The sequence below is a fragment of the Thunnus albacares genome, chromosome 13, assembly GCF_914725855.1.
Source record: "Thunnus albacares chromosome 13, fThuAlb1.1, whole genome shotgun sequence".
Classification (NCBI taxonomy): domain Eukaryota; kingdom Metazoa; phylum Chordata; class Actinopteri; order Scombriformes; family Scombridae; genus Thunnus; species Thunnus albacares.
Window position 1 is genome coordinate 29,423,084 of NC_058118.1, and position 24,906 is coordinate 29,447,989.

General features: G+C 39.5%; 1 protein-coding gene across 3 annotated transcripts in view; it reads right to left on the minus strand.

The window, feature by feature from the left end:
* Window positions 1-1,690: 1,690 nt before the first annotated feature.
* Window positions 1,691-24,906, minus strand: part of mcama (melanoma cell adhesion molecule a) — a 63,304-nt gene continuing 40,088 nt past the window's right edge. The window contains exons 2-16 of one of the 3 annotated variants that reach the window (XM_044370202.1): window positions 24,581-24,714; window positions 22,475-22,703; window positions 22,269-22,339; window positions 22,064-22,151; window positions 21,101-21,280; window positions 19,508-19,635; window positions 17,015-17,159; window positions 16,529-16,644; window positions 14,876-15,017; window positions 14,088-14,218; window positions 12,314-12,455; window positions 10,221-10,256; window positions 7,383-7,512; window positions 5,641-5,764; window positions 1,691-3,192 (exon numbers count right to left, since the gene is read on the minus strand). In XM_044370202.1, the coding sequence (XP_044226137.1) occupies window positions 3,163-3,192; window positions 5,641-5,764; window positions 7,383-7,512; window positions 10,221-10,256; window positions 12,314-12,455; window positions 14,088-14,218; window positions 14,876-15,017; window positions 16,529-16,644; window positions 17,015-17,159; window positions 19,508-19,635; window positions 21,101-21,280; window positions 22,064-22,151; window positions 22,269-22,339; window positions 22,475-22,703; window positions 24,581-24,714 (1,826 nt within the window). In that variant the 3' untranslated portion in view covers window positions 1,691-3,162. Of the gene's footprint in view, window positions 3,219-5,640; window positions 5,765-7,382; window positions 7,513-10,220; window positions 10,257-12,313; window positions 12,456-14,087; window positions 14,219-14,875; window positions 15,018-16,528; window positions 16,645-17,014; window positions 17,160-19,507; window positions 19,636-21,100; window positions 21,281-22,063; window positions 22,152-22,268; window positions 22,340-22,474; window positions 22,704-24,580; window positions 24,715-24,906 lie in introns of all 3 variants that reach the window. The other 2 variants (XM_044370203.1, XM_044370204.1) reach the window with 2 other exon arrangements.

The following is a 24,906-nucleotide window of genomic DNA, read 5'->3' on the forward strand; positions in this document are numbered from 1 at the left end:
CGTTCTTTTTTTTATATACATATAAATCTCTTGGGATTTTATCATTTTTTTAAAGGGATTTTTTTTTAGATATACAGTATATCTTTATGCTTTCTGTTGTTGCACTGCTGTGGGCCGGGAGGAAGAAACAAGAAGAAGAAAACGACAATAAACTATATCTTGAAATCTACTTTCAACCCAGTACAACGGAGGTGAATCAATTTAGTTTGTGGTGCAAACTAACAATATCAGCATAATAGAAAATGCACTTTGGTTAAAGACACGATGAGTAAAATGTGAAATGGTTGTATCAGCAACGCATTTGAACAGGACAAAATAAAAGCATGAAACAAGGCGCTATCAGTTCGTCTCCACCTGGAGCTGTACGCCGTATGCTAAACGAATGGACAACTGCCAGTTTGTCTTGGATTGTGAAAGGCGGCCCGTGAGCTGCGGTGCCTGAATTCATTGCAGATGTGAGCTGTGTTTTCTGTCCTTCCTCCCGTCTCTCCTCACAGACTCCGGCTGGAAATCTGAGCTACTGTTGAAGTCATTTCTTGCTCGTGCTGACAGCGGTTTGGAGGCAACGCTCCTTCCTGCCTCCTCCACTGTGGGACTGTGAAGCACTGAACTCACTATTGTTCTGTTTCATATTGAGGCTTTGGGCAATTGAAAAGCCCGTTCCAGCATGAACTACTCTACCTCTGCAAACACAGAAACATATAATAATATAAAATATAGAAGAAATAGACAGAAAAAAGGTTTCTCTTTAAATGAAACATTTTTATTTGGCATTATTTTCTTGCAAAAAATATAAAAAAAAACCTGCAAGCATCAAAGAATCACATGTACAGTACTTAATTTACACACATTTAGAAAAAAAAAAAAAAATTCAATGATCAGTTTCAAACATGTTTTTTTTTTCCCCACTGGTGAAAAGTCCAGAACAATAAACGTTGTGTTGAAAAGTTGTTTTTTTAAAACTTAAAAGATGCAGATTTTATGAATCAAAGCAGAAATATTTAACTGCACACAGGAGACGTTTGGTGTTATGGCTTCGTGCAGCTTTTCTAAAACCATAAAAACAGCGTCGTCGTCGCTACACATGAGGATACTTCTTGCCTGAGGACGTCCTGTACCTGGATATTTCTACAATGTCAACATCTCAACTCAGTGGAACAAACAAACAAACAAACAAACAAAGAAAAAAAACGTATCACTACTTGTTAAATGTTGCAAGTCATTGGGCAATGTAGCGCTCTCAGCAACAAACCTTTTCACAAAACCTACACAGTGAACAACCAACACGTCATATTCACAACGCCGGCCCTTAAAGGAGCAGACCGGCCTTCTCGCATGTTGTAGCTGATTTACTACAAATTAGGCAGTTCTGACTTGTTGTAGATTACGTTCGAATCGCAGACAAGATGAATCCCTGATGATTTTTTGAAAAACTAATCATTGCTCTGAAGGTATTTCCAGAATCCTCATCCATAAAAAGGTTTTTTACTCGTTTCTCAAGATGCAACTCTTGTTTTTCTTGCCTTCATATTGTACAAATAAAAATATAAATGTGTTATTGTGTATGAAACTATTAAATAATCTTATAAATGTAATAATAATAAAACATTCTACAAATTGGGCAAAGACATTCCAGGATTACTGACTTTGTTTGGATTGTTTGCAATTACATTCGAGGTTGAAAATTGTCTTGTTTGTTTAATTTGTTAATTTTACATCCAGATGGTTAAAGAGTCTTTGAGGATTCAGGAAAGACTTTTAAAGCATCGTTAAGTGTTATTTTAACAATCTTCTGAGTTTTTCAAAGCTCGGCAGGGATTTCTCTAATTCAGACATTTTCATGTATTTTCTACCTTCTGCAGCCATCGCTTTATATTCGTTTCATGTATTAAAAACACTTGAAACTTGCTTAAACCGTCACAGTGAACGTCATGTCTGCAGACTTTCCATATCGATCTAAAACAACATTAACATGGAATAATATTCAGATTTAGAGCAGAAATGTTCACTATGGTGGATAATCGAAGTCAAGCATGTTTTAAGTGTCGGTCAGCTGAAACAAGAACTAATGGCTGCCTGCAAATGAAAGAAAACCTTTTTGCATGTGTGATGTGTGTGTGTGTGTGTGTGTGTGTGTGTGTGTTATCTGTAGTAAATGTGTTAAACATGCACAAACACCGGAGCAGTCCTTCAGGCTCAACTAGCTCTCAGTGGAAAAAAACACAAAGAAAATACACAGAGCAAACCCAAGAAACAAGAAACTAATTCAGTGTATGATGCATTCTCAACACAGGCACAGCAGATCACTAACCTTTGACCTTTTCACCTTCAGTAACAGTCCAAGGCCACCGCTAACGGGTCTGTACACTACATGTATTTACAAACAGTACAAGGGCTTGACAGCAGTTTGCAAAAGAAAAGGCCTCCAGTGTGTCTGATTGGCAGTTTTTTATAGATATTATTGATCTGATTATGTCTCCTGATGATCTAAATGTTGATCAGAGGTTTTTTTTTTCCCACCTAAACGAGACATTAACACCTCAGTATTCGTCTTTTTTTTTTTGGCTTGAAAACATCAAATTTTAAAATCAATTTCTACAAATGTTGGAATCGATCAAAAACTTGAGCAAACACACTGACAAGCCTCCTCTCGGTGTGACTGTGAACCAACAGTAAAGAGCTGCTGAACAGACGCAGCGTTTGGTCTCTGACGTCCTAAAACTCCGGACCAATGAACACGGATCAACATGCACACGAGCCAGACGCTACCATGAAATGAAAATCTGAGTGCCAAAATATCTTAAATAACAAAATATATATAATATATACACTTTCATAAAAAAAAAAAAAAAAAAGAAGAAGATGATGAAGATGAGGCACCATCATACACACGATGAACAACAGTTTGAGGAAATAGTACAAAAAAAAACACAAAACGGAGGAACTGTGGAAGCAAACATTCATCACACCTGTCATACCTGTGTGAGTGTGTGTTGGCGGGTTTCGTGAATCTACTGAATACTGTTGATTTACAAAGCATGATGGGATGAGGGGGGGGGGGCGGGGGGGGGGGGGGAGTGTCCGGTCTATGAGGTGGTGTTACCCTGCAGGTTTCAGATCGGTGGAGGCTTCCGCAGCTCCGACACACACTGACAGCTGGCTTCAAGACGTCACCGCTCGTCCGTCGGGGGGGGTGGTGGGGGCGGCGGGGGGGTTTACTGGAAGGACAGAGGAGGACACAGCTGTAAGCAACACTTACTACACAGGACAAAGAAGTTGTGATATGCAATTAACCCTTTCATGCATAGTGGTCACTACAAAAGCTGTTTTCTTATATATGCATGGGGGGTTTTCATGGTGTAGTTGCACATCAGCCGACACAGTGGACTCTAGTGTGTCGTCCCATACGCTGCCATCTATTGGCCAGCCTTTGTAAGTGCAACACAAATTACACAAAACCATAGACTGGGTACGTCTCAAGTCTCTTATTTTATGGCTCCTCGCCTGAACCGGAAGTTGTTCCTGATGCGCCATTTTGACGAGCGTCCCAAGTCTCTTATTTTGCTCGGAGGAGCGAGGAAACACGAGAGCGGCCTTCACGGAAGTCTTTTACCGGCCAACACGCCCCCTTATTGGATATCAGTTATTGATTGGACGCTGCAGCTGATCAGACTGATCTGATACATCACTGCAGTTTCATATTGAAGTGGAGGCAGATTACAGATTAAAATTAAGTGTATCACTCCCAAGTTTTATGTTTTACTTGTTTTCTGATTCATCATATAATTAAAATCTATTAATTGTCGACCTGATCAACAAAAGAACCATTAACAACTTTCTTCATGTATTAGAAAGATTTTTCTGTTTATTTCCTGCATTAAACAGACAGACTCTTCCTGACAAAAATTTGATCCATAAAAACAGTTCAACACATTTATATTTTACATAATTTATCGTCATTTCCATTCAGTCACATGTGAGGCTCAAAATTCCTGAACGTCAGGTTTGATATGAGTCACATCATTTCCTGAAACATTTAGCCAAATACATATTTTCCAGTGTTCAGAAGACACTCTGATCATATTCTGGGTTACTGAATGATGAACTCACTATCAGGATTATCAAAAAACACAGATACAAATAATCAATAAATAGTATAAACACATTCTGCAAGTACAAATGGTTCCTGTGCGTCTGTGCAGGACACAGTATAAATGCAGAATGCAGGTTTTTATTTAGGTGTTTGTTAAACAGGTAACAGGCTGCAGAGAGGAAACTAACTGTGAACCTTTATTAGTATTAACACAGTGCACACGTGTGCAGACACAAACTCCATCACAAGTTTCTACAGCTGTTAAAGCCGACTGACAGCTGATCCAGCTGTGATCAGCTGTCACTGTCATCAGAAACGGACGTCTCTTCACATGACGCTTCAGAGGAGAGGACGTCTCATGTCTCTTAAAACACATTTCCTCGTTTCCTCTCTCCTCGCTTGGTTTCCTTGCGTCTCTCCTTGCATCCACGGTGGGAGGGACTAAGACGCAAGTGAGGGAAACGTGGATGCAATTTAAGAGACTTGGGATGCACCCGTAGACTGTAAAAGCTCAAAACCAAGATGGCCGCCTGCCAGCCGGAAATGCTCTTCAGCTCCTTCTATAGTAATAGACTCTTGCAGGTAAATACAATTGTGTAACATCAAGTAACAACCAAGGAGTAATACAACTGTTAAAATTTCCAAGTATTGATTTTATGTTGGGAGATAATTAATCATCTGTCCACTAAGTTGGACAAACTCCTTGAAAAATGTGTTTTCCATGCCTAAAGAGGAATAAAAACACATCCTGACTGAGGTTATCATAATTCATGCATGAAAGGGTTAACAGGTAATTCCAGTTTATTACCATGTTTTATTTTTCCTCGTTTTGTCCACCATTTCAACCAGTAAAATTAAGACTGTAAATAGCATCTGGAAACTCAGCATCATCACTAAAAGCCCGATGTGGCAGGAAACACGAGCAGTCGGGCGATCAGTCCTTGTAGTTGTTTGCGTCCACAAGTTTTCTTGAGCAGTGACGGATTAATACCAACATTTCAGGTTCCCTTGCTCTCAGTTTAACTTCTATGTAAAGTATTTTAGATAATCTGGCTCGTTTACAGCCTGTCTGATCATCTGACTGCTTATGTTTCATGGCCTGTCACACTTCATTGTTGTGATGTAACCGCACTCCCAGATCCCAGCTATGTCAAACTATTCTCATGTCACAAACGTTTTTGTACATCCATAAATCTTTTCTTTCTCTGCATGCTAGCGAGCTGGTATCAAGTTATTTGTAACTGATGCTGAAGCCACATCTACTAACCAAAAAACATTACAAACCAAAATGTCAAACAGCTTCTGTTAAAAAGGACGTCGACCATGTAAATGAGCCAACTGTGCATTTCCTGAAATACAGTATTTACATATTTACATCTACAGTCTACACTTTTTCCAACCACTTTTATGAGACAAACTTTACTTTTAGCCTCTCAAATGGTAAAAACCAAAGAGCACAACTGTATGTTAGTTTGTGGGGTGATAGTGAACATTTCAGTTTTGTTTTCACATTGTGAAATACTGAAGTCCTATTCATGCACCGCTATAGTTACCTTGTCATTGGGGCCTTTTTTGTCTCCATTGACGGCTTTTAGCAGGACAGCTTCCTCATTCTTTGTGTTGGTCTTCATCTCCACGACGATGTCATCTTTGGTGGTCTTCTCTTTGGTGCTGCGGGCAGACAGGAGGCATTTAACAAAAACCCAGGTGACTGCATATGACATTCCTTATTTAGTGTGAATGCTGAAAGCAGTCTGTTTTAAGGTTAAGCAAATCTTTATTTATTATTCTTCCGTATGTTTTTTGCAAGCTTTCAACTCCTCTATACTTTGACTGACAGAAACCATTCAAATATCAAAATGTTCAGCTCTTTAAGGACATGTGTGCTATTACTTTTCAGCTTTCTAGCATATTCCAGTGATTTTATATAAATTTTTAAAATATTAAAATTTATAATGGGAAGTCTATGGGAGGAATGTTTGAAAGCTAATATCTCAAAAACTCAAAGTGCTTGACTGTTCATATTTGATGTACAGGTGTCCCATGTCGAAGTGCTTAACATATTATAATATGGTTCCAATAGCGCCAACATGTGGTCAGTTATTACACGTTTAGCCTTTTGGCTAATAACTCATGAACGTTAAGTCCTATTAAAAAATATTTGGTCAGGATGTTCCTTGGATGATGCTGAGTAGACTGATATAGGCCACGCCCATTTGCGCCTATAAAATTTTTCCGCCATTTTGTTTTTTTTAATAAACATATGTTTTGCTTCTGTTGGCACATATTTCATCCAATCTTCACCAAACTTGATACATACCATGTTTAGAGGACCCCGAACACAACTTATTCATTTATTTACAGATATCTCTTATGGTTTGTCTGTTATTGGTTAACAAACTTTTGAAGGCGTGGCCTAATGCACTTAATGGTCAATAACTCCTCAATACTGAATCGGATTGTGACCAAATTTGGAAATGTCGTACACAAGGTGACCTTACAGACGTGTGTAACGTTTCATAAAGTTCTGCCCAAAGGGGGCGCTAAAGTAACCTTATAACATGATATTTCAACAATTCTGTTGTCTTTAATGAAATGAAACTTGGTTTTCAGGACATACTGAATCATGGCACCAATAGCCCCGCCTACTGGTCATAACCAAAACACCGCCATACTACTTATTAACTGCCAAATCTCTTAAATGTAACATGCCATGGTAATTAAATTCTATTTGTACAGACGGGGATCCTGAACAAGTGTTTAATATTTTCAGCAATGCTTTGTGATTCCTTCCAGTTTTCAGCATTCACATGCATTTTCCGCGGGAAATGCATTTCTAGTTTAACATTAGTTATAATCTTAGTCTTAAGTGAGTTAGTCTTAAAGGACAATACTTTTCAACTTCCTCAGCCTGTCTGTGGCTCTCAACCTAAAGCCAATTCATCTTTTAAAAAAGGTCACAAATATAAACTTTCAGATAAAAAGGGTAATTGAATCAAGCTGGTCACTGTGGTTTTTAGTAAACATCACTCAAACAGGAGTAACTAGTGCATTTCTTGGGGACTATTTTCAGCTGCAGATTGAATGTGGGACTGACCCAAAATAATGAAGGAATGTGTCAGTAAGTGCGACAGTGTGTCTCATTCGTGTGAGGAATAATACTTCATCACTGAGTTCATAGATTTATGGGGATTTGTGGACAAACAGAAAAATACAGAATATTGCCAGACATTAAAAAGGTGTTGTGTTGCTCTGTAGACATCGCAGCATTAGAAGAGACGGTACTCACATCTCCTGCTTCCCCGTGCGCCCGCAGGGGATCTTTCCCTTCTTGTGCAGGAAGTAGAGAACGCTGCCGAGGATGGCGAGCAGCAGCAGACTCAGTATGATCACCACTATGATCACTCCGCTGCCTTCAGCTACACAAACACACACACAGAGACAGACAGAGAGGTCAATCACATGTTAGAATCACTTCAATCACAAACAACACTGATGATGTGGACAAAGCCGTAGTCGTGCACCTGAGATCATGAACCTGTTGTAGGTAAAGGGGACGTGAAGTTAAATGAACTGGGATGCTTACGGACTTTTTCCCGAGAAGGAAGGTCTAACAAAAGAGAAACTATTGGTTGAATTGTAGGAAGTGCATATCTAAAAGTCAGAATATTGCTGACTCCTTTTTTGTTAATCTGCTTCTTGCAAATTCAACAACTTAACTGAAGCGCGACACTAAATAACCGGATTACCCTTTTAAAAACAAGGAAAGTTCTGTTCTACACCTTCACATTGCAACTACTTTATTTCCTAAGTGGCTTATTTAACAAATTCAGTTTCCTTACGCATAAGAGATAATTAGCCAAGTGTGAAATGATGTTATTATATTTGGGCACAAAAATGTCATTTATTTTGTTCTGTGACTCGTAGCTTTAATATCTGACTTTATTAGGATTACATTCATGAAGTAAAGATGAGTTATTCAAAACAAAGAGGACACTTTGTTTTTAATAATCTGCTTCTTCAGTTTGTGTTCGTTTATCATTTCAAACCCTGTCATCTTGTTTTGTATCCAAGATTATATTTTGGCAGCTCAGCCTGCAGATTCCTGTTCAAACAGTCTCCAACTACACGAGAGGAGATATTTACTTATGTTTTTGTCATAATTCACGACTGTATTCATAACACACTCATGTCAGGATTACAGGCTCCACTCAGCTGTAAATAAAAGTGAAAAAAAAAAGCAGATTTTGTCGCAACCAAAGTGTAAACATAAAGCAAAGCAGCAGTCACAAGCAGAAGGTGTGAAAGAGACATTTCAAGGATGCATGTCAGTGACGATGACGACAGACAGAAATCATAGCAAGTCAGTGCACTATTACTAACATGTCCAGCTGTCTGCTGTAATCCAACATGTTTAATGCATCAGAGTCATGTGTCCCTTCAACCTTCACCTCTCCCCACTGTCCAACACCTGAAGGTAACTTTCCTGATGTGTGAATTTGTTGTTGGGATGAATATTTTTGGAAGAAAACAAAAAACACACATACAGCAGAAAAAAAAAGAAAAGCACAGGAAAAACTTGGTGTAGTAATAATAATGTAGTTGTTTTGGAAAGACTGTGGACGGATTGAGATGCTCTTCATCCTTTGGTGCACCTGGGACTTCGTTATATATTCAGAGCTGTGAGCAGACAGGTGGGACAGAAGAAAAACAGATCTCCGTTATCTTTACTCCCAGATTCTGCTTCTTCTGGCAGTTAAAGGTCTTAACGCTCCAGCGGGGAAAAGTACAGCTGTTACTAATAACGTTAACGAGCGTCGCAGTGAGCCAGGATGAACAATACAAGGAGCCTGAAACAGACAGAAGCAGCTAAATATAATTCAGCCATCGTTAATGTTATTATTTACACCTGTGTTATTCCTACTATTACAAGGTGACATTTACATCACTGCATCAAGCTAGCCTTGTTTTTATTTCATGGTTTGTCTGAGAATTTATCTATTAATTAAATGATACAAATATGTTATCCAGCCAAAGGTTGATCTTTATGATCTTCTGCTTTAACCCTCTTAAAAGCTTTAGAACTTTTACAAACTTTTAATTGATTCTTGATTTTTGTTCACAGCACGTTCTGCTGCTCCAACAGTTGATACTTCTGGGCCGACATTTATCACAAATTTGAGCCTTTACCTGTGATGCTCTTTTATGGCTAGATCAGCATTTTGAATACGCTGGACTGAGACGACGTCATTGTTAGAGTCATAAAACAGTGATGTAATTCAATTTTAAAATAGCGCTTACGCTCCTTGCTCGTAGGAAACTTCATAAATATCTCTCATGTTCTACTCTGAGGGAACGTATAAGTGTTTCTAGTCGAGTCGAGACTGTCGGTCTGTGTGACTCCTAGAAGAGGTTAATAATTAGAAATGCGACCAGTAAACAGGATCTATTTTCCTGACAGATATGTTTCACATTGTTTCTCCTTTTTTTTGTTCTTTTTAACGGGTGGGAGTAAAACGTACTTAATTTGGCTGCTGTATTCCCAACAGGCCAGTGAAGATTTTAATGGTATGAAATGAAGGCTCAGACAAAGTCAGAAAATTACCCCATAATAATGCCCCCTTCTCCATACTTTACAGCAATTTTTCCTGGTATGTAAAAAACCGCCATAAAAATACACGACTGTCTGGAAAAGTCTGTTGAAGTGGGAGACGGTTTGTTTTCAGTGTTTTGTAACGTGTTTGTGTTTGGGATGAACAAATAATGTTTTTACAACTGGAGAGCATTTGGTAGGAATGCAAGTATCATTACAAGGCTTGGCGTGCTCGAATTTGCTGGTGTTATGATTTTTCTCTCTATATCAAGTAGAATATTTAATAAGCCCGCAGGCCATCCAGAAGATCTGCCAGCAAACCAAAGACAAGTCCTAGTGTGGAGTCTCTGTCTGAAAATCATAAATAATGTACACAGTCGTCCCGATGCTTCATTGTCACGGACAGAACTTAGTTGAAAGTGTGAATATTGAGACAGAAGAAAGTCTTTGAGTTGGAAAAACAAAACAAAACAAAACAAAAAAAAAGCGGAGCGAGAGGGACAAGAGGAGGAGACTGTAGGGTAACGATCTTACCGGGAGAGAAGGGAGCAGTTGAGGTGACCATGGGAACTGTGAACAAGTAGAACAACACTTAAGAGCGGGGCAGCTTTTACCCAAACATACACACACACACACACACACACGTACGTCTCATATTTAATTCCCGGCTGCTTTCCTGATTACACACAATCCCGTATCGCTGTGGAGGTGTGAGCGAAAACTGAGGGACTGAATATGTTCTGGCGTCTTCTATCTGTTATATAAATGGCTTTTTTTGGCATTCAAACATGGGTGTCTGTTTGAAGGTTAATGCTCGTTGGAGTATTTGTCACCTGGTGTTTGAGTTGTAAAGTTATAAAATCAAAGAAAAAGAGTGTTTTTCTGTTCTCTCACAGGCTGCACCAGCGATGGGTTTTTAAACACCTTCTGTAGTTGAAGCTTAATTAATTTGAAGCCATAATTAATTTGAGAATTCTGCTACATATTATATAATGTCTGACAGTCCACAAGCATATAATATTAAGTTAGGACTCTCATTTAATTCCTATTTGTTCACACGCTGTATAGTTTACTGGATAGTAATTAATCCACGACACCTGAAACTTTATGGCGGGAGGGTTAAACTGATGACTGAGAGGTGGAGTCAATATAATCGCTGATATCAGACACCTGATTAACACACAGACGCTGAGGAAGGCAGAGCCTGAAACGTCCCTGTGTGTGTGTGTGTGTGTGTGTGTGTGTGTGTGTGTGTGTGTGTGTGTGTGTGTGTGTGTGTGTGTGCGCAGCATTGTACGTTATTCATCTGTAAGACTCTGCTGCTAAAACTGCCTCGTTACTTCTGATCTCTGGTCACATATAATTACACTTCTTCAAATGTACCTCATGTTCACATTAAACTGGGAGGAACTGGTTTCAAATACTCAGCTCTGTGAGCTACAAGAAATGTAGAAATTAAACTCTCTCATTTCATTTGAAGATTTCAAAATGATATACTCGAGTATTTACAATTCCACTTGTAATTGTTTATTCTTGTACACAGGTCTCTCTTGAAAAAGATCCTAATCTCAATCAGACAACCTGTTTAAATAAAGCATTAAATAAATAAATACATAAAAAGAATACTATAAGAAGAAAATTTGTGTGAATTAAATTAAAGAAATTAAAAAAAAACCTCATACAACCACAACAATCATCAGAACAGAACTCCCTCCATAAACAAAAATTATGAATATCCAGTAATATGTTTTGCATACAACAAGTGAGCAAACAGGAAATTATGACCAGAATTCTCTAATAAATGATGAAATTGATGAGATTCACTGTGAGAACGCAGCGACTGTCTCCTGCACTCATGATCATAATTAAAGTCGTCTTTCACTCAAAAAAAAGTGTTTTTCTTCTTGTTCCTTCAGTTGGATGTTTGAGCTTCGCTGTGCAAAATGACGTATTATGTATCACGTTCATGTGTTTAAAGATGAGCTCGCTAAGAAGCTAAGTTACAGGCGTGAACCTACGAGCAGGATTTGTGACATCACAACTATTTAGGAAGCTGATCCTGATCCGAGATGCAACTTAACACAAGTGTGATGTGGAAACTTGAAGCCTCCAGAGCACAAACGCTGAGAAGAGACTTTACAGTGAAGAAGGAGACACCTGGTGTCCAGCGGTTACTTTTTAAATAAAAAATATTTACATATTCATAGATTCTGGATTTTTAATGAGGGAGAAGGAGGAGATTTAGTTTTAAGAATTTCTAACTAGGTAACTGAACTTTTTTTTTTGTGGAAAAACCATATTAGACACAAATTATTATTCAAGGCAGAGTATTTTTATGTCTTTAACATGTCTTGAGGGCATCCTTAAGGCTTACAAAAGCCTAAAAAGCAGGTTTTTAAAATCTATCAGTGATGCAGCCTGTGAGAGAACAGAAACGCCGCTCCCTCTATGAACAAGCATCGAGGTGCCGTCCCGTCACATCTGAATAAAGATTTGTACTAAACGGGGTAAAATATGAAAAAACATGACAGGAACCAGCACTAATTGATGCAAATGTGACTGCTGAGGATGTGAAATCAAACACATTTAAGAAGATTTACTAGTAGTAAAGACTAATAGTCTCTTACTGGCTTTGATGCTGAAAGCTTTGACTTCAGTGCCCATGTCATTGGAGGCGTTGCACTGAGCGCTGATGTCCGAGGTGACCTTGACTGAGATCACGCTGTGAGTCATGTGCTCATTCGCCTTGTTCATCACCTCATTCCAGCTCTGTGGAGACAGACACACACACACACACACACACACCTTGTTGATGAGGACAACATGAACATTTCTTTCTCTCCATTCAGCAGCGTTACCTGCTGCCTATACTCTCATAGTCAAAATACTGCAGGTTGTCACAACTAGCAAAACTACAGAATAAATCGAGGAAAAAGCTGCCAGTAGTGTTGGTGTCTCACTTGTCAACTTGCAAAACAGAAAACATAAATAATGTTTGTAAAGCATTCTAACGATCAGTAGAACCGGTCGAACCTGCTTTATGTTGAAAATAGTAAACAAACTAACTGAAACAAAGGTTATTATCTAAAAAATGAAACTTTTAATAGATGGTTCGACTTTTTCACCTGCAAATCACCGATATGACACTTAAGGCCTTTACACACTGGACGCAATTTTTTTTTCAGACAAAACGCAAATATTACGAGGCGAAAAAGCAACGTGATTTTTTTTCGGAACAAGGTTGATGTTTTTAAAGTTTTCACACAGCGAATAAAAGCATCAACAAATCACAAAGCATAATCTGCACAGACAGCTGTTTCTTGCGTCGGCCCACGTAGGGTGTTGAGTATCCTGCTGTGTGTGTTTTGAACGAATCTATATTGATTGATCAGCTCCCGGTCTGTCTGTGAGCACTGCAGGCAGACAGGTAGGTTCACTCGCTACGTTGATGCATCATCATCATGTATTTATAAATACAAACACTGTGAATTTCTTCCCGTGGAGCCGACATGCAAACTGTTTAGGTTCAGTAACTCCCTGCTGTCAGTCAGCTTGGTGAAGGCAGTTTATCCTCTCAGGAGCGCTAATTCATTTTTCTGTGTTTCCGTCGCAAATTCGCATCGCTGCCGGTGTGAATAGTTTTGATGCGAACTATTCGCAGGCAATTATTTCGCAATTTTGTGTCGTTTATTCGTGTCGCCCCCCCAGTGTGTAAAGGCCTTTCAGCTTCATTTAAACTCCCGAGTGGACGGACTCGCACACGGACAGCTGCGGACACCACGGACGGATAGTTGATGTGTTTGTTCTACCGTCTGGGGTCTGCGTGGAGGACACGTTCCACACAGTAGATCGCCGTCTACAGGAACACAGCGCTGCGACCGCACGGACTGGTGCGAACAGGTCCGCGCGGACACAACAAATTGCAGGTACGCGGATGTCCGCACAGAGCCATCTGATGACGAAATTTACGTCACACAGACCCTAGAGGACCCTAACGGACCCGGCAACTATAATTTCAGCTTTTTTCAGCTGTGTCATTATCAGCTTCTCCAGACAAATAAAACAAAAAAACAACAGGGAACAAAAGTAGTTTGCAAAGTCTGAACCAATTACATACTAGTATTTTGAGACTGAATAACTTCCATATTCAAACAGGCTGTTAGTTTGTGTGAATGCCATCGACTCAAATATCTCCAAAAGCACTTCATATAAATCAGCTGTCAGATTTGGTCCGTACACTCATAGTGCAAGACTTTAATTCAATATGTTGCTCTGATCAACTTCACATGCAAACTTTAAACTTTAATCATAAGTAGAGTCTATTGTTCATGAGTATTGGATGATGAATTGCATCTCCAGCTGTCATGAAGTCAGTTTCGTGCTGCGGGTCATTATGGATACCTGGCTGCCGATGATGTTCCAGGAGATGCTGGGAGGTGGATGTCCCTTCGCCTCACAGCTCAGGTTCACCATCCTGCCTGTTGCCTCCTCCAGCTGCACCTCCTGCTCCACTCCCACCAGCTGGGGACCACCTACACACACACACACACACATCGTCTTTTAGTAGCCTTACTATTAGCCTCTTTTCTGATCTACTTCCCTTTGCTGTATGCTGTTGATTTTCTGTTAATACGTTTCGAGTACAACAACAGGAGCAGGTCATACTCTCTTTTAACAGAAATATTGTTTTTACTCACAAATGAATTCCAGTCAGTTCTGCTCTCTGTTCAACATTAAGCTACTTTGTGCACATATGTTTCACATTACAGTAAAAGGCATCCGGTGGCTGAAAAGGCAAACTCAAATCTCTTTCCTGGTCGGTTTTTAATGTGATGCAATCTTTTATTTCACCTGCCAACGGTCACTCAGGGCGATCAAATAGGAAGACATCTCTCTCTTCTTCTTTTTGGATATGCCAACTTTTCCACTTCGGCCAAGCATAAAAACATTTTTGCAATATTTCAGCTTCTTTTTTTCACCCTGAGGTTCCTGCATTCCCACTAAATTCTTTGAGGACAAACTGGATATGCGTAAAAAACTGGTGGATGGAAACCACCAAACTTTGTTTTGGCTTCAGCGATACATCTAATGTAGAAGACTCTAGAAAAAAGTCTAGTATTTAGAAGCTTCCCTTTAGCATCGTATCATTCATAAAGAGAAGTTGTTCGATGGTGTAGCGGATCACTGACCTTGGACGATGATGTGAACGGATCCGCTGGTGTGCAGGGTGGGGAGGGAGGGAACGGTCACCTCACATACGTACTCTCCTGTTGTGTCATAGGTGGCGTCCTGCAGGTGCAGCGTGTTCCCCTTACCCACCAGCTTCCCATTCTACACACACACACACACACACAAAATCAGCCACCGCATTGCTGTAGACTCTCAGTTTTGTTTTGATTTAAAGAGGTTAAACACACTTAAACTAAATTATATGACTGTACTGTGATGAAACACATCAATGTCGATGTTTTTTAGAAAAAAAATCTCAATTTCATGGCTTGAAAATGGCTCAACAGCTTTTATTTTGTTTTAAATCAGCCCTGAACCTCGCAGGGCCAATGCTCGACCATTTGGGACTTATCTATGTCATGAAATACCTCCCCCTCCCACACTACATAACAACGAGGCCATTCCCCCCAACAGTTGTTGCCCTGAAGTCCTCTGCTGCATTTTTAAAAATACTCTGGGAGGGAGGGAGATAGCAGAATTTGGGGTGTGTAGTTATTCTTTAAATTCTAAAGTTCTTGTTGTGGATGAAAGAGGAATCAGCTGGTCGAGACCAAGTGGCAACCTCCGGGGCTGAAAAATGAAGCCAATGTGGAAGTGCCAAAAGCTGCAGTTCCTTGAACGACCACTTGAGGCTCCAAAAGTGAGTCAATCCCCATAGACCCCCATGTTAAAATGCAAAACTTTACAGCAGAAATAAACATGTTTACAGTCTGGTACAAAAAATGGTTTAAGTCTCTAGAGCTAATTTCCTCTTTCATGACAACTGTACGGGGGGTGAATTTTTCTATAACTCACCCGTTTAAATTTCATTAAGCTGTAAAGTTCTGCATAATAAAGGACATGGCTGCTTTGAGTGACAGGTCCGCCAGCCGCTAGGTGGCTTGTTTCAGCCATTCAGCCCCGCCTCTTTGCCCATTTTTGATTGGCTGGGAGTTAGGCAACGTCACGTACTGCCAAGATGGCGACGGCCAGAGCGACTCACTTTGAGCTTCAAAACCGCTCCTCAGAAACCAACGGGGGACGTCACGATAACTACGTCCATATTTTTATACAGTTTATGGTCGAGACACAGGTGTCAGATGGGGAATCAGTCAGAGATGTCTTCCAACATTACAGAGTGTGACACTGTGTGTGTGTGTGTGTGTGTGTGGACAGGTTTGATCTTGTTTACCAGACTCTAACTATCCCGAGGAGGAACTTTTCTCAATTTCACTTATCTTGGACTTTGACCAAATGTGAATAGTTGTCTCTGCACTCTGTGTGTGTGTGTGTGTGTGTGTGTGTAAGTGGTGTACTTTGCCCCTTTCTCAATATTCCAGATGTCTCCTGTTTGTTTGGTGGGCTGACATGTTTGGCATCAGTACAGGTCATGATGGTCGTAGTGACCTGGCCCTGAATTACCTGCTCATTCCTCTACATTCTCCAGCTGAAAATGCTGCTGCTGCTATTCTACACATCCTCAGCATGCTGGAACTTCATTCATGCATGAGTCCAACACTGTACTGAAACGTGTCTGCTCTACATATTTTCTTTGCTGTATCTGTTTACTCCAAGATTGCTAGTCTAATCTGACTGAATCTAAACTAATGATGCAGCCCTACACATAAACGTACCTTGTACCACACGGTCGATGTTTTCAGGGAGGACAGAGCGTTACAGGTTGCAGTCAGATCTTCTCCTTTGAGCATGACCTCTGACTCTTTGGGTACCACCACAGCCGGGTCCAAATCTAAACACAACAAACACAGACAAGGTGAGTCAATATTTGTGTGGGAAGCGTTGAATTTTTACGGAGGCTTAAGCCTGAATGCAAAAATAGCAACTTTGATATGTTGGGAATCAAATTGTGAATTAAAACAATATTTCTGTTAAAAAGAGAAACTCAGAGCAGCAGAGTAGGGATTATAACATGACTACTGATGAAATCAGTGCTGTGGAAATGTACATTATACTGAGTTTATCAAGTCAACAAGTAAGCATGAAGGAGGTGTTGAGTTTGCATCAACAGCAAATCAAAAGATGAGAAAAAACTTCTGATTATAATATAATGAAATATACTTATAGGGGAAGATTCAGGTGTGTGTGTGCTCATTCCTCACAGTGCACAGTCAGCTGCATTTCTCCTTTGACTTCGGTATAGCTGTCGGTGTCCAGAGGGCGACACTGGTAGATGCCGCTGTCTTTCCGTGACACCGACGACAGGAACAAAACATCACGGCGGCTCTCCAAGTCCACATCCGGCTCCTGAAACAAATACTCTTTTTTTTTGTAACCTGGAACCAAATCTTCAGATGGGCCAATAAATCTTCAGGTCATCCACAACTTAGCATTAAACTAAAGACTTATAAGAGAAAGATACGGAAAAAAATACACTTGAAGCTGGTAGAGTTCGATGTGAATGGGTTTACTGTGCATAAAAAGCAATACGAAGCAAACTGAGGCTTTGATCTCGGGACAAAGAACCTACTATAAAATCATAAAACACCATATTATATACTTTTCCATAATTCCACCCAATGTGGAGCTTATTTTCTAGACTCCACCTCATTTTTTTTACCATATTCAAAACTATTCTTTCATTATTTCTGAGTTCATTAGTGACCTTGACACTTTGGTAATAATCCAAGTATGATTCATCTTAGAAACAATGACGTCTCAGACTTCTCTAAAATATATCAGTTGCACCTGGCTTGGAAATAATAATAATGTCTCAGCATCTTCCACATTTCTCAAAATAAAAACAGACCTAGCCGCCTTTAATCATCTTACACAGAGCACCAAAATGTTACTTCACTGATTAGCCTTCTTTTTAACTTCCCTGGGAACTGTCTCTTATTGTCATAAATGTTATCTTTACACATCCACTGGCACATCCGTTCGATCATGGGAAGGCAGCCTCCACCACAATACTGTGATCATGTGAAAGTAATTACAGAAACTAGACGTACTGTATTTCCAAGAGACGTGGAAATCGTTCTGTCAGGCTAGTCCTGTGGGTGACAGTCACAGACTTTATCACTATATTGAAAGTTCTGACTGAGTATCATCACTTCTATTTTGTGGGAAGAAGAGTTTTCTAGTGGAAAACAAGTGATGAATCAAACCCGCCCACTGGTGCATCAGATAATCCTTAAGAGTCCTTTTAGTGATCAAGCACAGCCAGAAAATCCTGCTTTGGTTGCCAGTTTGCTACAATAGTTTTCCCAAAGCATTTGTGCATTCATTTACTTTCAACTTACGTAATAAAAAACTGCTCGAAAAGTATTGTCACAAGTTGACGGGGTTTTAAAAAAAAATTATGGGTATTTTTTTACAATCTGAGACTTCTTTTCATAGTTTTGACCATCATCATAATGTTTAACTGAGAGGAGTACATCACGGCAAGAAGCACAAGTGGTCAGACTTTTAAACAAATCCTTAATGTTTAACCCTGAATGTCTGTAATATTTATATTTAAATGTTTATTGCATTGCAAAACAGTCAGTGTGTTAAACTATGGAGATTGTGTTTTGTGAACCACAAAGTAGGTTTCAGAGATCTTGTGGACATAAACACCTGACAGTTTGAGTAATGACTTGTAAATATTAATTTTAGACAATATGGTGAAACTCTGGATTCTGGTCTGATTACTTGTGTGTTTTGGACTTTTGGTGATGTCGACTGGTCCAGAGAGAAATATCTATCTATTGCCATGAAATTAACTAAAGTCATACATTATCTTTATGGGATGAAGTGTGATACCTTCCTATGATGTCGGCATTTGTACCAATTTGTATAACCATTTGTACGTCACGGAAACTACGTCCATATTTTTATACAGTCTATGGTTTGTACATGCAATGTGTCAAAACTAAATTGGATGAATAACACTGTTAAACATTTTTCGCATCTTGAAGGCTGCCATGCAAATCTTACCTTTTGATTCAATTAACAACATGGTTTTTACCTCCATGAGCACCAAAATGTTGAACCTTACATGTTACACCCCACTAGCAGTAAGAATTGTCATCTCTGAACCAAACAATTCTGTTTTCTGGTGTATAACGACTTTATAGAGGTTTAATCTGGTGACAGCAGAGTCTAGCAGAGTCACTCTGTCTCCAGATGTCAGCAATATATTTTGATGATAGAATAATGGCCAAAACTAATAAAAAACAGACTATAAAAAAAAAGAACAAACTTACAATGAAACAAACAATTTCACATTTATGTCTTTCACAGCTAAAATTATGCTTTTGTTTCATAAGTCATGGTTACAACAACCACAAACCAAATGTCCCTGACTGCCCAGTTAGGCAAAGTTAAACTGGCAGTCAGCTGAGGTTTTTGTATTGTGCACACATACAATGGATGTGTGTCTTAACATGGGAATGAGTCCGAGCCATGAGCCCTGTCAGTGTGGCCTCCGGTCTCAGACCTCAGCCTGGATCAGCAGGGTCAGAGCTGACAGAGCCTTCACAGACCTTGCACACTCATGTCTACATGGGGCCCAGTGAGCTCTGCATATCAAAAACATTCTCTACATGTCTCCTGTGTGTCACTCATTCTCTCTTGGGGGACTTATAGGGTGAGAAAAAGCCTTCAATTCTTACTTGTTCTCTGTTAAAAATGAAGGGCGGCGGGGGGTTGCCATCACCCTGGCAACGCAGCTCCACAGTATCCCCCTCTTTGACCAAGCCCTGGGGCGACTCCTTCCACAGCTCCGCCATGGTGGTGGGGTCTAGACACACACACACACACACACACACACACACACACACACACACACACACAAAATCAAATTAAGCAGGCTTATTCAGCGAGCTGCTAAAGTCACTTTACGAGGCCATTTCCATAACGCTGACAGCACAGACTGTGTTTGGCTCTGCCCGCCACTGTGTCGCTAACAAAACAGTTTCAAACAACAATGGACCAACAGAGAAATAATGTAGCTGTTAAGATGTTATTGGATGATGGGAGACATTTCTGAACATTTCATAATCTAACCAATTAATCCACTAAGTGAGAAAATAATTGATAATCAAAACAATTATTAGTTGCAGGTTTAAAAAGTTGTTCCAGTGGTTTAATATTGTACATTCATAAGGACTAGAAAAGGATCAAAATCTGTGAAGCAGAGAGTGAAATGTGACTTTTAGTTGTTAGTATGAGTCAAGCTTAAAAAAGATGTCAAATCGGCATCATCAGGGTTGTTTTTTCAAACTTTATAAATCTTTTTTTACAGGTTAAGTAGAACTCATGACGACTTAACTGAACTTAATGTGTAAAGCAGGTGGAATGCCCCTTTAAAAGACCAGCTGTTTGCCTAATAGGTTAAGGAGAATTGGAGTAATATATTATCAATATAGCCTGAACAATACTGATATTGATAATTGGGAGTTTAGTCAGTCTGTTTTATTTAATAATATATTTGACAATCAATTTGTTAAAAAACACATAATGCTGGGGACAATTTACAGTTAAAAAAATCAACTTGACTTGGTGAAACTGTTTCTAAATGACCTAAAACCTAGTTTAGTATTTCTGTGCTGCAATTTCTTGTTACTTACTCGGCAAACATTTACAGTACAGCTATATGGATATATCTGCCGTGAGATAATATCAGCAGATATATCAGTTTGGCTGATTTATTGGTCTAAATCTAATTATCAAAACCAAAATACTGTAAAAATGCCAATTTTTTTGTTTCAAAAATTGTACCTTTCCTCCAAAATTACAAGAAGCTGCTGTTATCACCAGCACTCTCATAGATGCGGCGGTGTGTGGGTGTTCCTGACGCGTCATTTGAATATTCCGCAGACAGCGTGCAAGTTTGACTCATGCATTAACATATGTTATGTTCTGTGTAACTGAAAAACAAATATCTTCCAACAAGGATGCACTCGTTGAGTTGGCCAAATAAACAAAACAAAAGAGTCTCTTCACACAGTCCCCACATTTATGTTATAATGATATCAAATACAGAAAAATATTAAACTTAGGAACAACAGTGGCACAGTCAATTTAATAGATAAATACATTGACAGGATTAAGTTAAATAGTCACTATAAATGATCTTATATCAACAGAAAGAAACATGAGTTATAACAGGATTATTTCAAAATATCATATCAATCAAAGAGGAGTGGTCAAAAAATACATAAATAAAAATGTAAAAAATCAAGGAAGGCTCAGTGTTAACTTACAGTGAACAGTGATGTTGACGCTGTTGGATTCGACCGTCCTGACGGCTCCTGGAACGAAGAAGATGACCTCGCAGGAGAAATGAGCGTCCTTGTCCTCCTTCACCACCTTGTATTCCAGCGTGCTCTGGACAGAGTAGAAACTGCTTCTCTCTCGAGTCACCAGGATCAACACGTTAACATCTGGAGTACGGACAAGACGATACAGATATGTAACGATGCAGCACCAACACTACTGATACCAGATTTAAATCAGTTTTCACACATCAGAGGCATCAAAATGAGCATTTTGACATTTGAAAAACAATAATCATGTGGTCAAGTGACTTCTGGAAAGTGTAAATAACATTAATTCTCACAAACCTGGCAAGTACCGATAAGACTTCATTGAAAACAGGGAAAAATCACCGTATATACAGTACCAGTCATAAGTTTGGACACACTTTCTCATTCAAGAGAATGGGAAGGTGTGTCCAAACTTTTAAATGGTAGTTTATGTCTTGTTTTGTTCGACTCAACAGTCCAAAACCCAAAGATATTAAGTTTACTATCATGTATGATGAAGAAAAGTGTTAGATCATCACATCTGAGAAGCTGAACCCAGCAAATGTTTGACATAAAATGACTAAAAATGAATAATTGATTATCAAAATAGTAAATGGAAAACAAGTGATAGAAAATATAAAATAGATACATTTTCAGTTTGGACCAAAGTGGTGTACCCACTGATCAATCATGGTTAGATATCGTGGCTGCTAGCTAACTGAATCTATGTGCTATATTTGAAATTAAATGGGATACAGCCTGGATTTCATCTGCAGAAGATCCATATTGGTCGAAACGCCGTCCACGTGCAATTAAAGACTCGCAAATAATTTAGCAGTTCTTTTGTTCTTTTCTGGATTTACACCATGGCATGGCAGATGCAGAGACACACACAACGGCTCGTCTGGTATTTGTACTTACGTCCTGGTACAGTCATCAGTGGCATGTTGTTTCTGTACCAGGTGATGTTGGGTTTCGGGAAGCCGTTCCGAGCCTCACATGATGCGACCTGGATTGAGAGTCACATTGACATATCTTTGTTTTATATATCATGCTGTGTGTGTTCATACTGAGGCTTATTGTATCGGTTCAAGCTTTGTATCGTCTGAGCTTAAAGTGGACCCACCTTAGAAGGCAGCTCTTTGGTCACCGAAATCCCAGTAAGGACACCCTCGATCACTGGAGCCTCTGGGGGAGCTGGATCAGGAGAAGAATCACTTCAGTTATTTATAGTGAAGAACTACATCATAAAAACAGAGACATAGTATCTCAAAGACTTTGAATCTTCCTTTAAGAGATGTTTTTTTTTCTGCCTTTCATGAGCTTCCTTACCAAACACTCTGAGGTGGGTCTTGCCCTCGGCGTTCCCCGCAGCCAGCCCGTTAACCTGGCAGAAGAATTCCCGCTCATCGGAGAGCTGGACATCCTGGATGATGAGTCGAGATCCGTGCTTGTCCGAAGTCACGTCGATGCGTCCGCTGTAGTCTGTGTTGTTGTCCACCATCTCCTGACTGAAATCACTGTAGAAGATCCGCATCCGCGCGCTGTTACCTCCAGCTCTCTGCAAGAAGACGCACATTTACTCACCTTTTACTACAACTTGGATATACAGTATTTTAGGGTTAAATCAGTGAGAATGTTTGTTCATATATTTGGTTAATATTGTGTAGTTTTGCTTAAAGTGACTCAGAACTGTCTGATAAACACAAACTTTAAAGACTCTTTTGGGTGAAACGAGCGTCCAGCTGTTCAAATTAACTACAGCTTGCTGTCTGACAGGCAGCACAACAATGAGTCTTTTCCCACACATCCACCCATAACTGTGACTGATTGAGTCATTTGCCTCAATTTTTTTTTTTTTTATTCAAATTTTTTGACATGCTGCTCTGATTAATTACTGCACAGCAAACTGTATGATGTGATCCATCGATCAATCCCCTGCTGAGCTGAACCTCACAGATTCTGATGTGTTTCATCCAAGCGGCAACCTCCGGGGCTGAAAAATGAAGCCAATGTGGAAGTGCCAAAAGCTGCAGTTCCTTGAATGACCACTTGAGGCATCAAAAGTGAGTCAATCCCCATAGACCCCCATGTTAAAATGCCCAACTTTACAGCAGAAATAAACATGTTTACAGCCTGGTACAAACAACGGTTTTGGTCTCTGTAGCTAATTTCCTCTTTCATGACAACTGTATGGGGTTGAATGTTTTTATAACTCACCCGTTTAAATGTTATTAACCTGTACAGTTCTGCATAATGAAAGACATGGCTGCTTTGAGTGACAGGTCCTCCAGCCGCTAGGTGGCTTGTTTCAGCCATTTGGCCCGCCTCTTTGCCCATTTTTGATTGGCTGGGAGTTAGGCAGCGTGACGTACTGCCAAGATGGCGACGGCCGGAGAGGCTCACTTTGAGCTTCACAACCGCTCTTCAGAAACCAACGAGTGACGTCACGGTAACTACGTCCATATTTTTATACAGTCTATGGTTTCACCTCGTTATCAGTTGATGGTTGGAACTCATTAAATAAGTGACATCTGTTGTGTTATTGCATCTGCTCGTTTTCCCTGAGACATTATATTACATATAAATATTATACTTCATAAAAGTGTGATAATTTCCTCTGACATCAGTGGAGGTGCTCTTTATTCACATGAAGTATTGAGTATGTATGGGAGATGGTAAAACATCTGAAACAACCCCAGAAATGTTATTTATAACGGTTTTATTGTTTTCAGCATTGAATTTATATTGGTTGTGAATCGCTTTGTGACATACTGTATAAATAATAATAATAGTTGTAGTAGTAATTTGATTTGCAAATAATTTACAGGATCACATACTTTATATATCAGCTATCAGAGTCATTGATTGATTGATAAGAATTCTTATTGCGCTCAACCCTGAAAAAAACACATCAGATGTGGATTTTATTGACTGTAATTTACTGGAGAAAAAATAATCTAAGAAACATCCAGAAACAGTTGTTTTAAAGATATTTTGTGTTGTGACTCAGCAGTCTGCTTAATCCATCAATACGACACACGATTACCTGGTCAATGCATCATCAGAAATTGCAAAAATTCTATTTTGCTGGACTGCATGTGGTGAGATGTGACATTTTATGAGACGAGTGTGTCATTTTGCAAGTAATGAAATGAAGAAAGGAGAAGCAACATCACATCTGGGTTTGTAAATATTTATGGCCAGATTTCATCCTTTTATTTGATCTATTTTGACCATTTTTATTCATTTGTTTACCATTTTTTTCTGTGGACAATGATGCAAGAAATAAAAAAAAGTCTGATGCTTTAACAATAAATTGAGCTTGTCATTCCCTGACTATGATTCAAATGATTGAATCCTTCTCTATACATCGGCAGCTGGATAATTCCAGATATATATAGTGTCGGTTTTCACGGAGAGCTCAGCAGTACTCACCACAAACCACTGGATCATGACGAAGCTGGGCTCGTTGTTGGCTTCAGTGAAGCTGTACTGGCAGGGGATCTGAGCCGAGTCACCCAGGTACACCTCAACACTGTCATGCATAGTCAGCTCCACCTTGGCCCACGCTAAAAAAAAAACACACACACAAGACATGCGCATAAATCAACTCTGTGCTTTCTGCAGGTGATGTACCATGTCACATCATTCATGAGCCAAACTCAACACAAGAAAACCCAACATTAATTCTAATCATTACCTACATTTAATTCTAATTTTGACCCTCAACCCCTAAATCAATTCATCGCTGCATTGTGTTT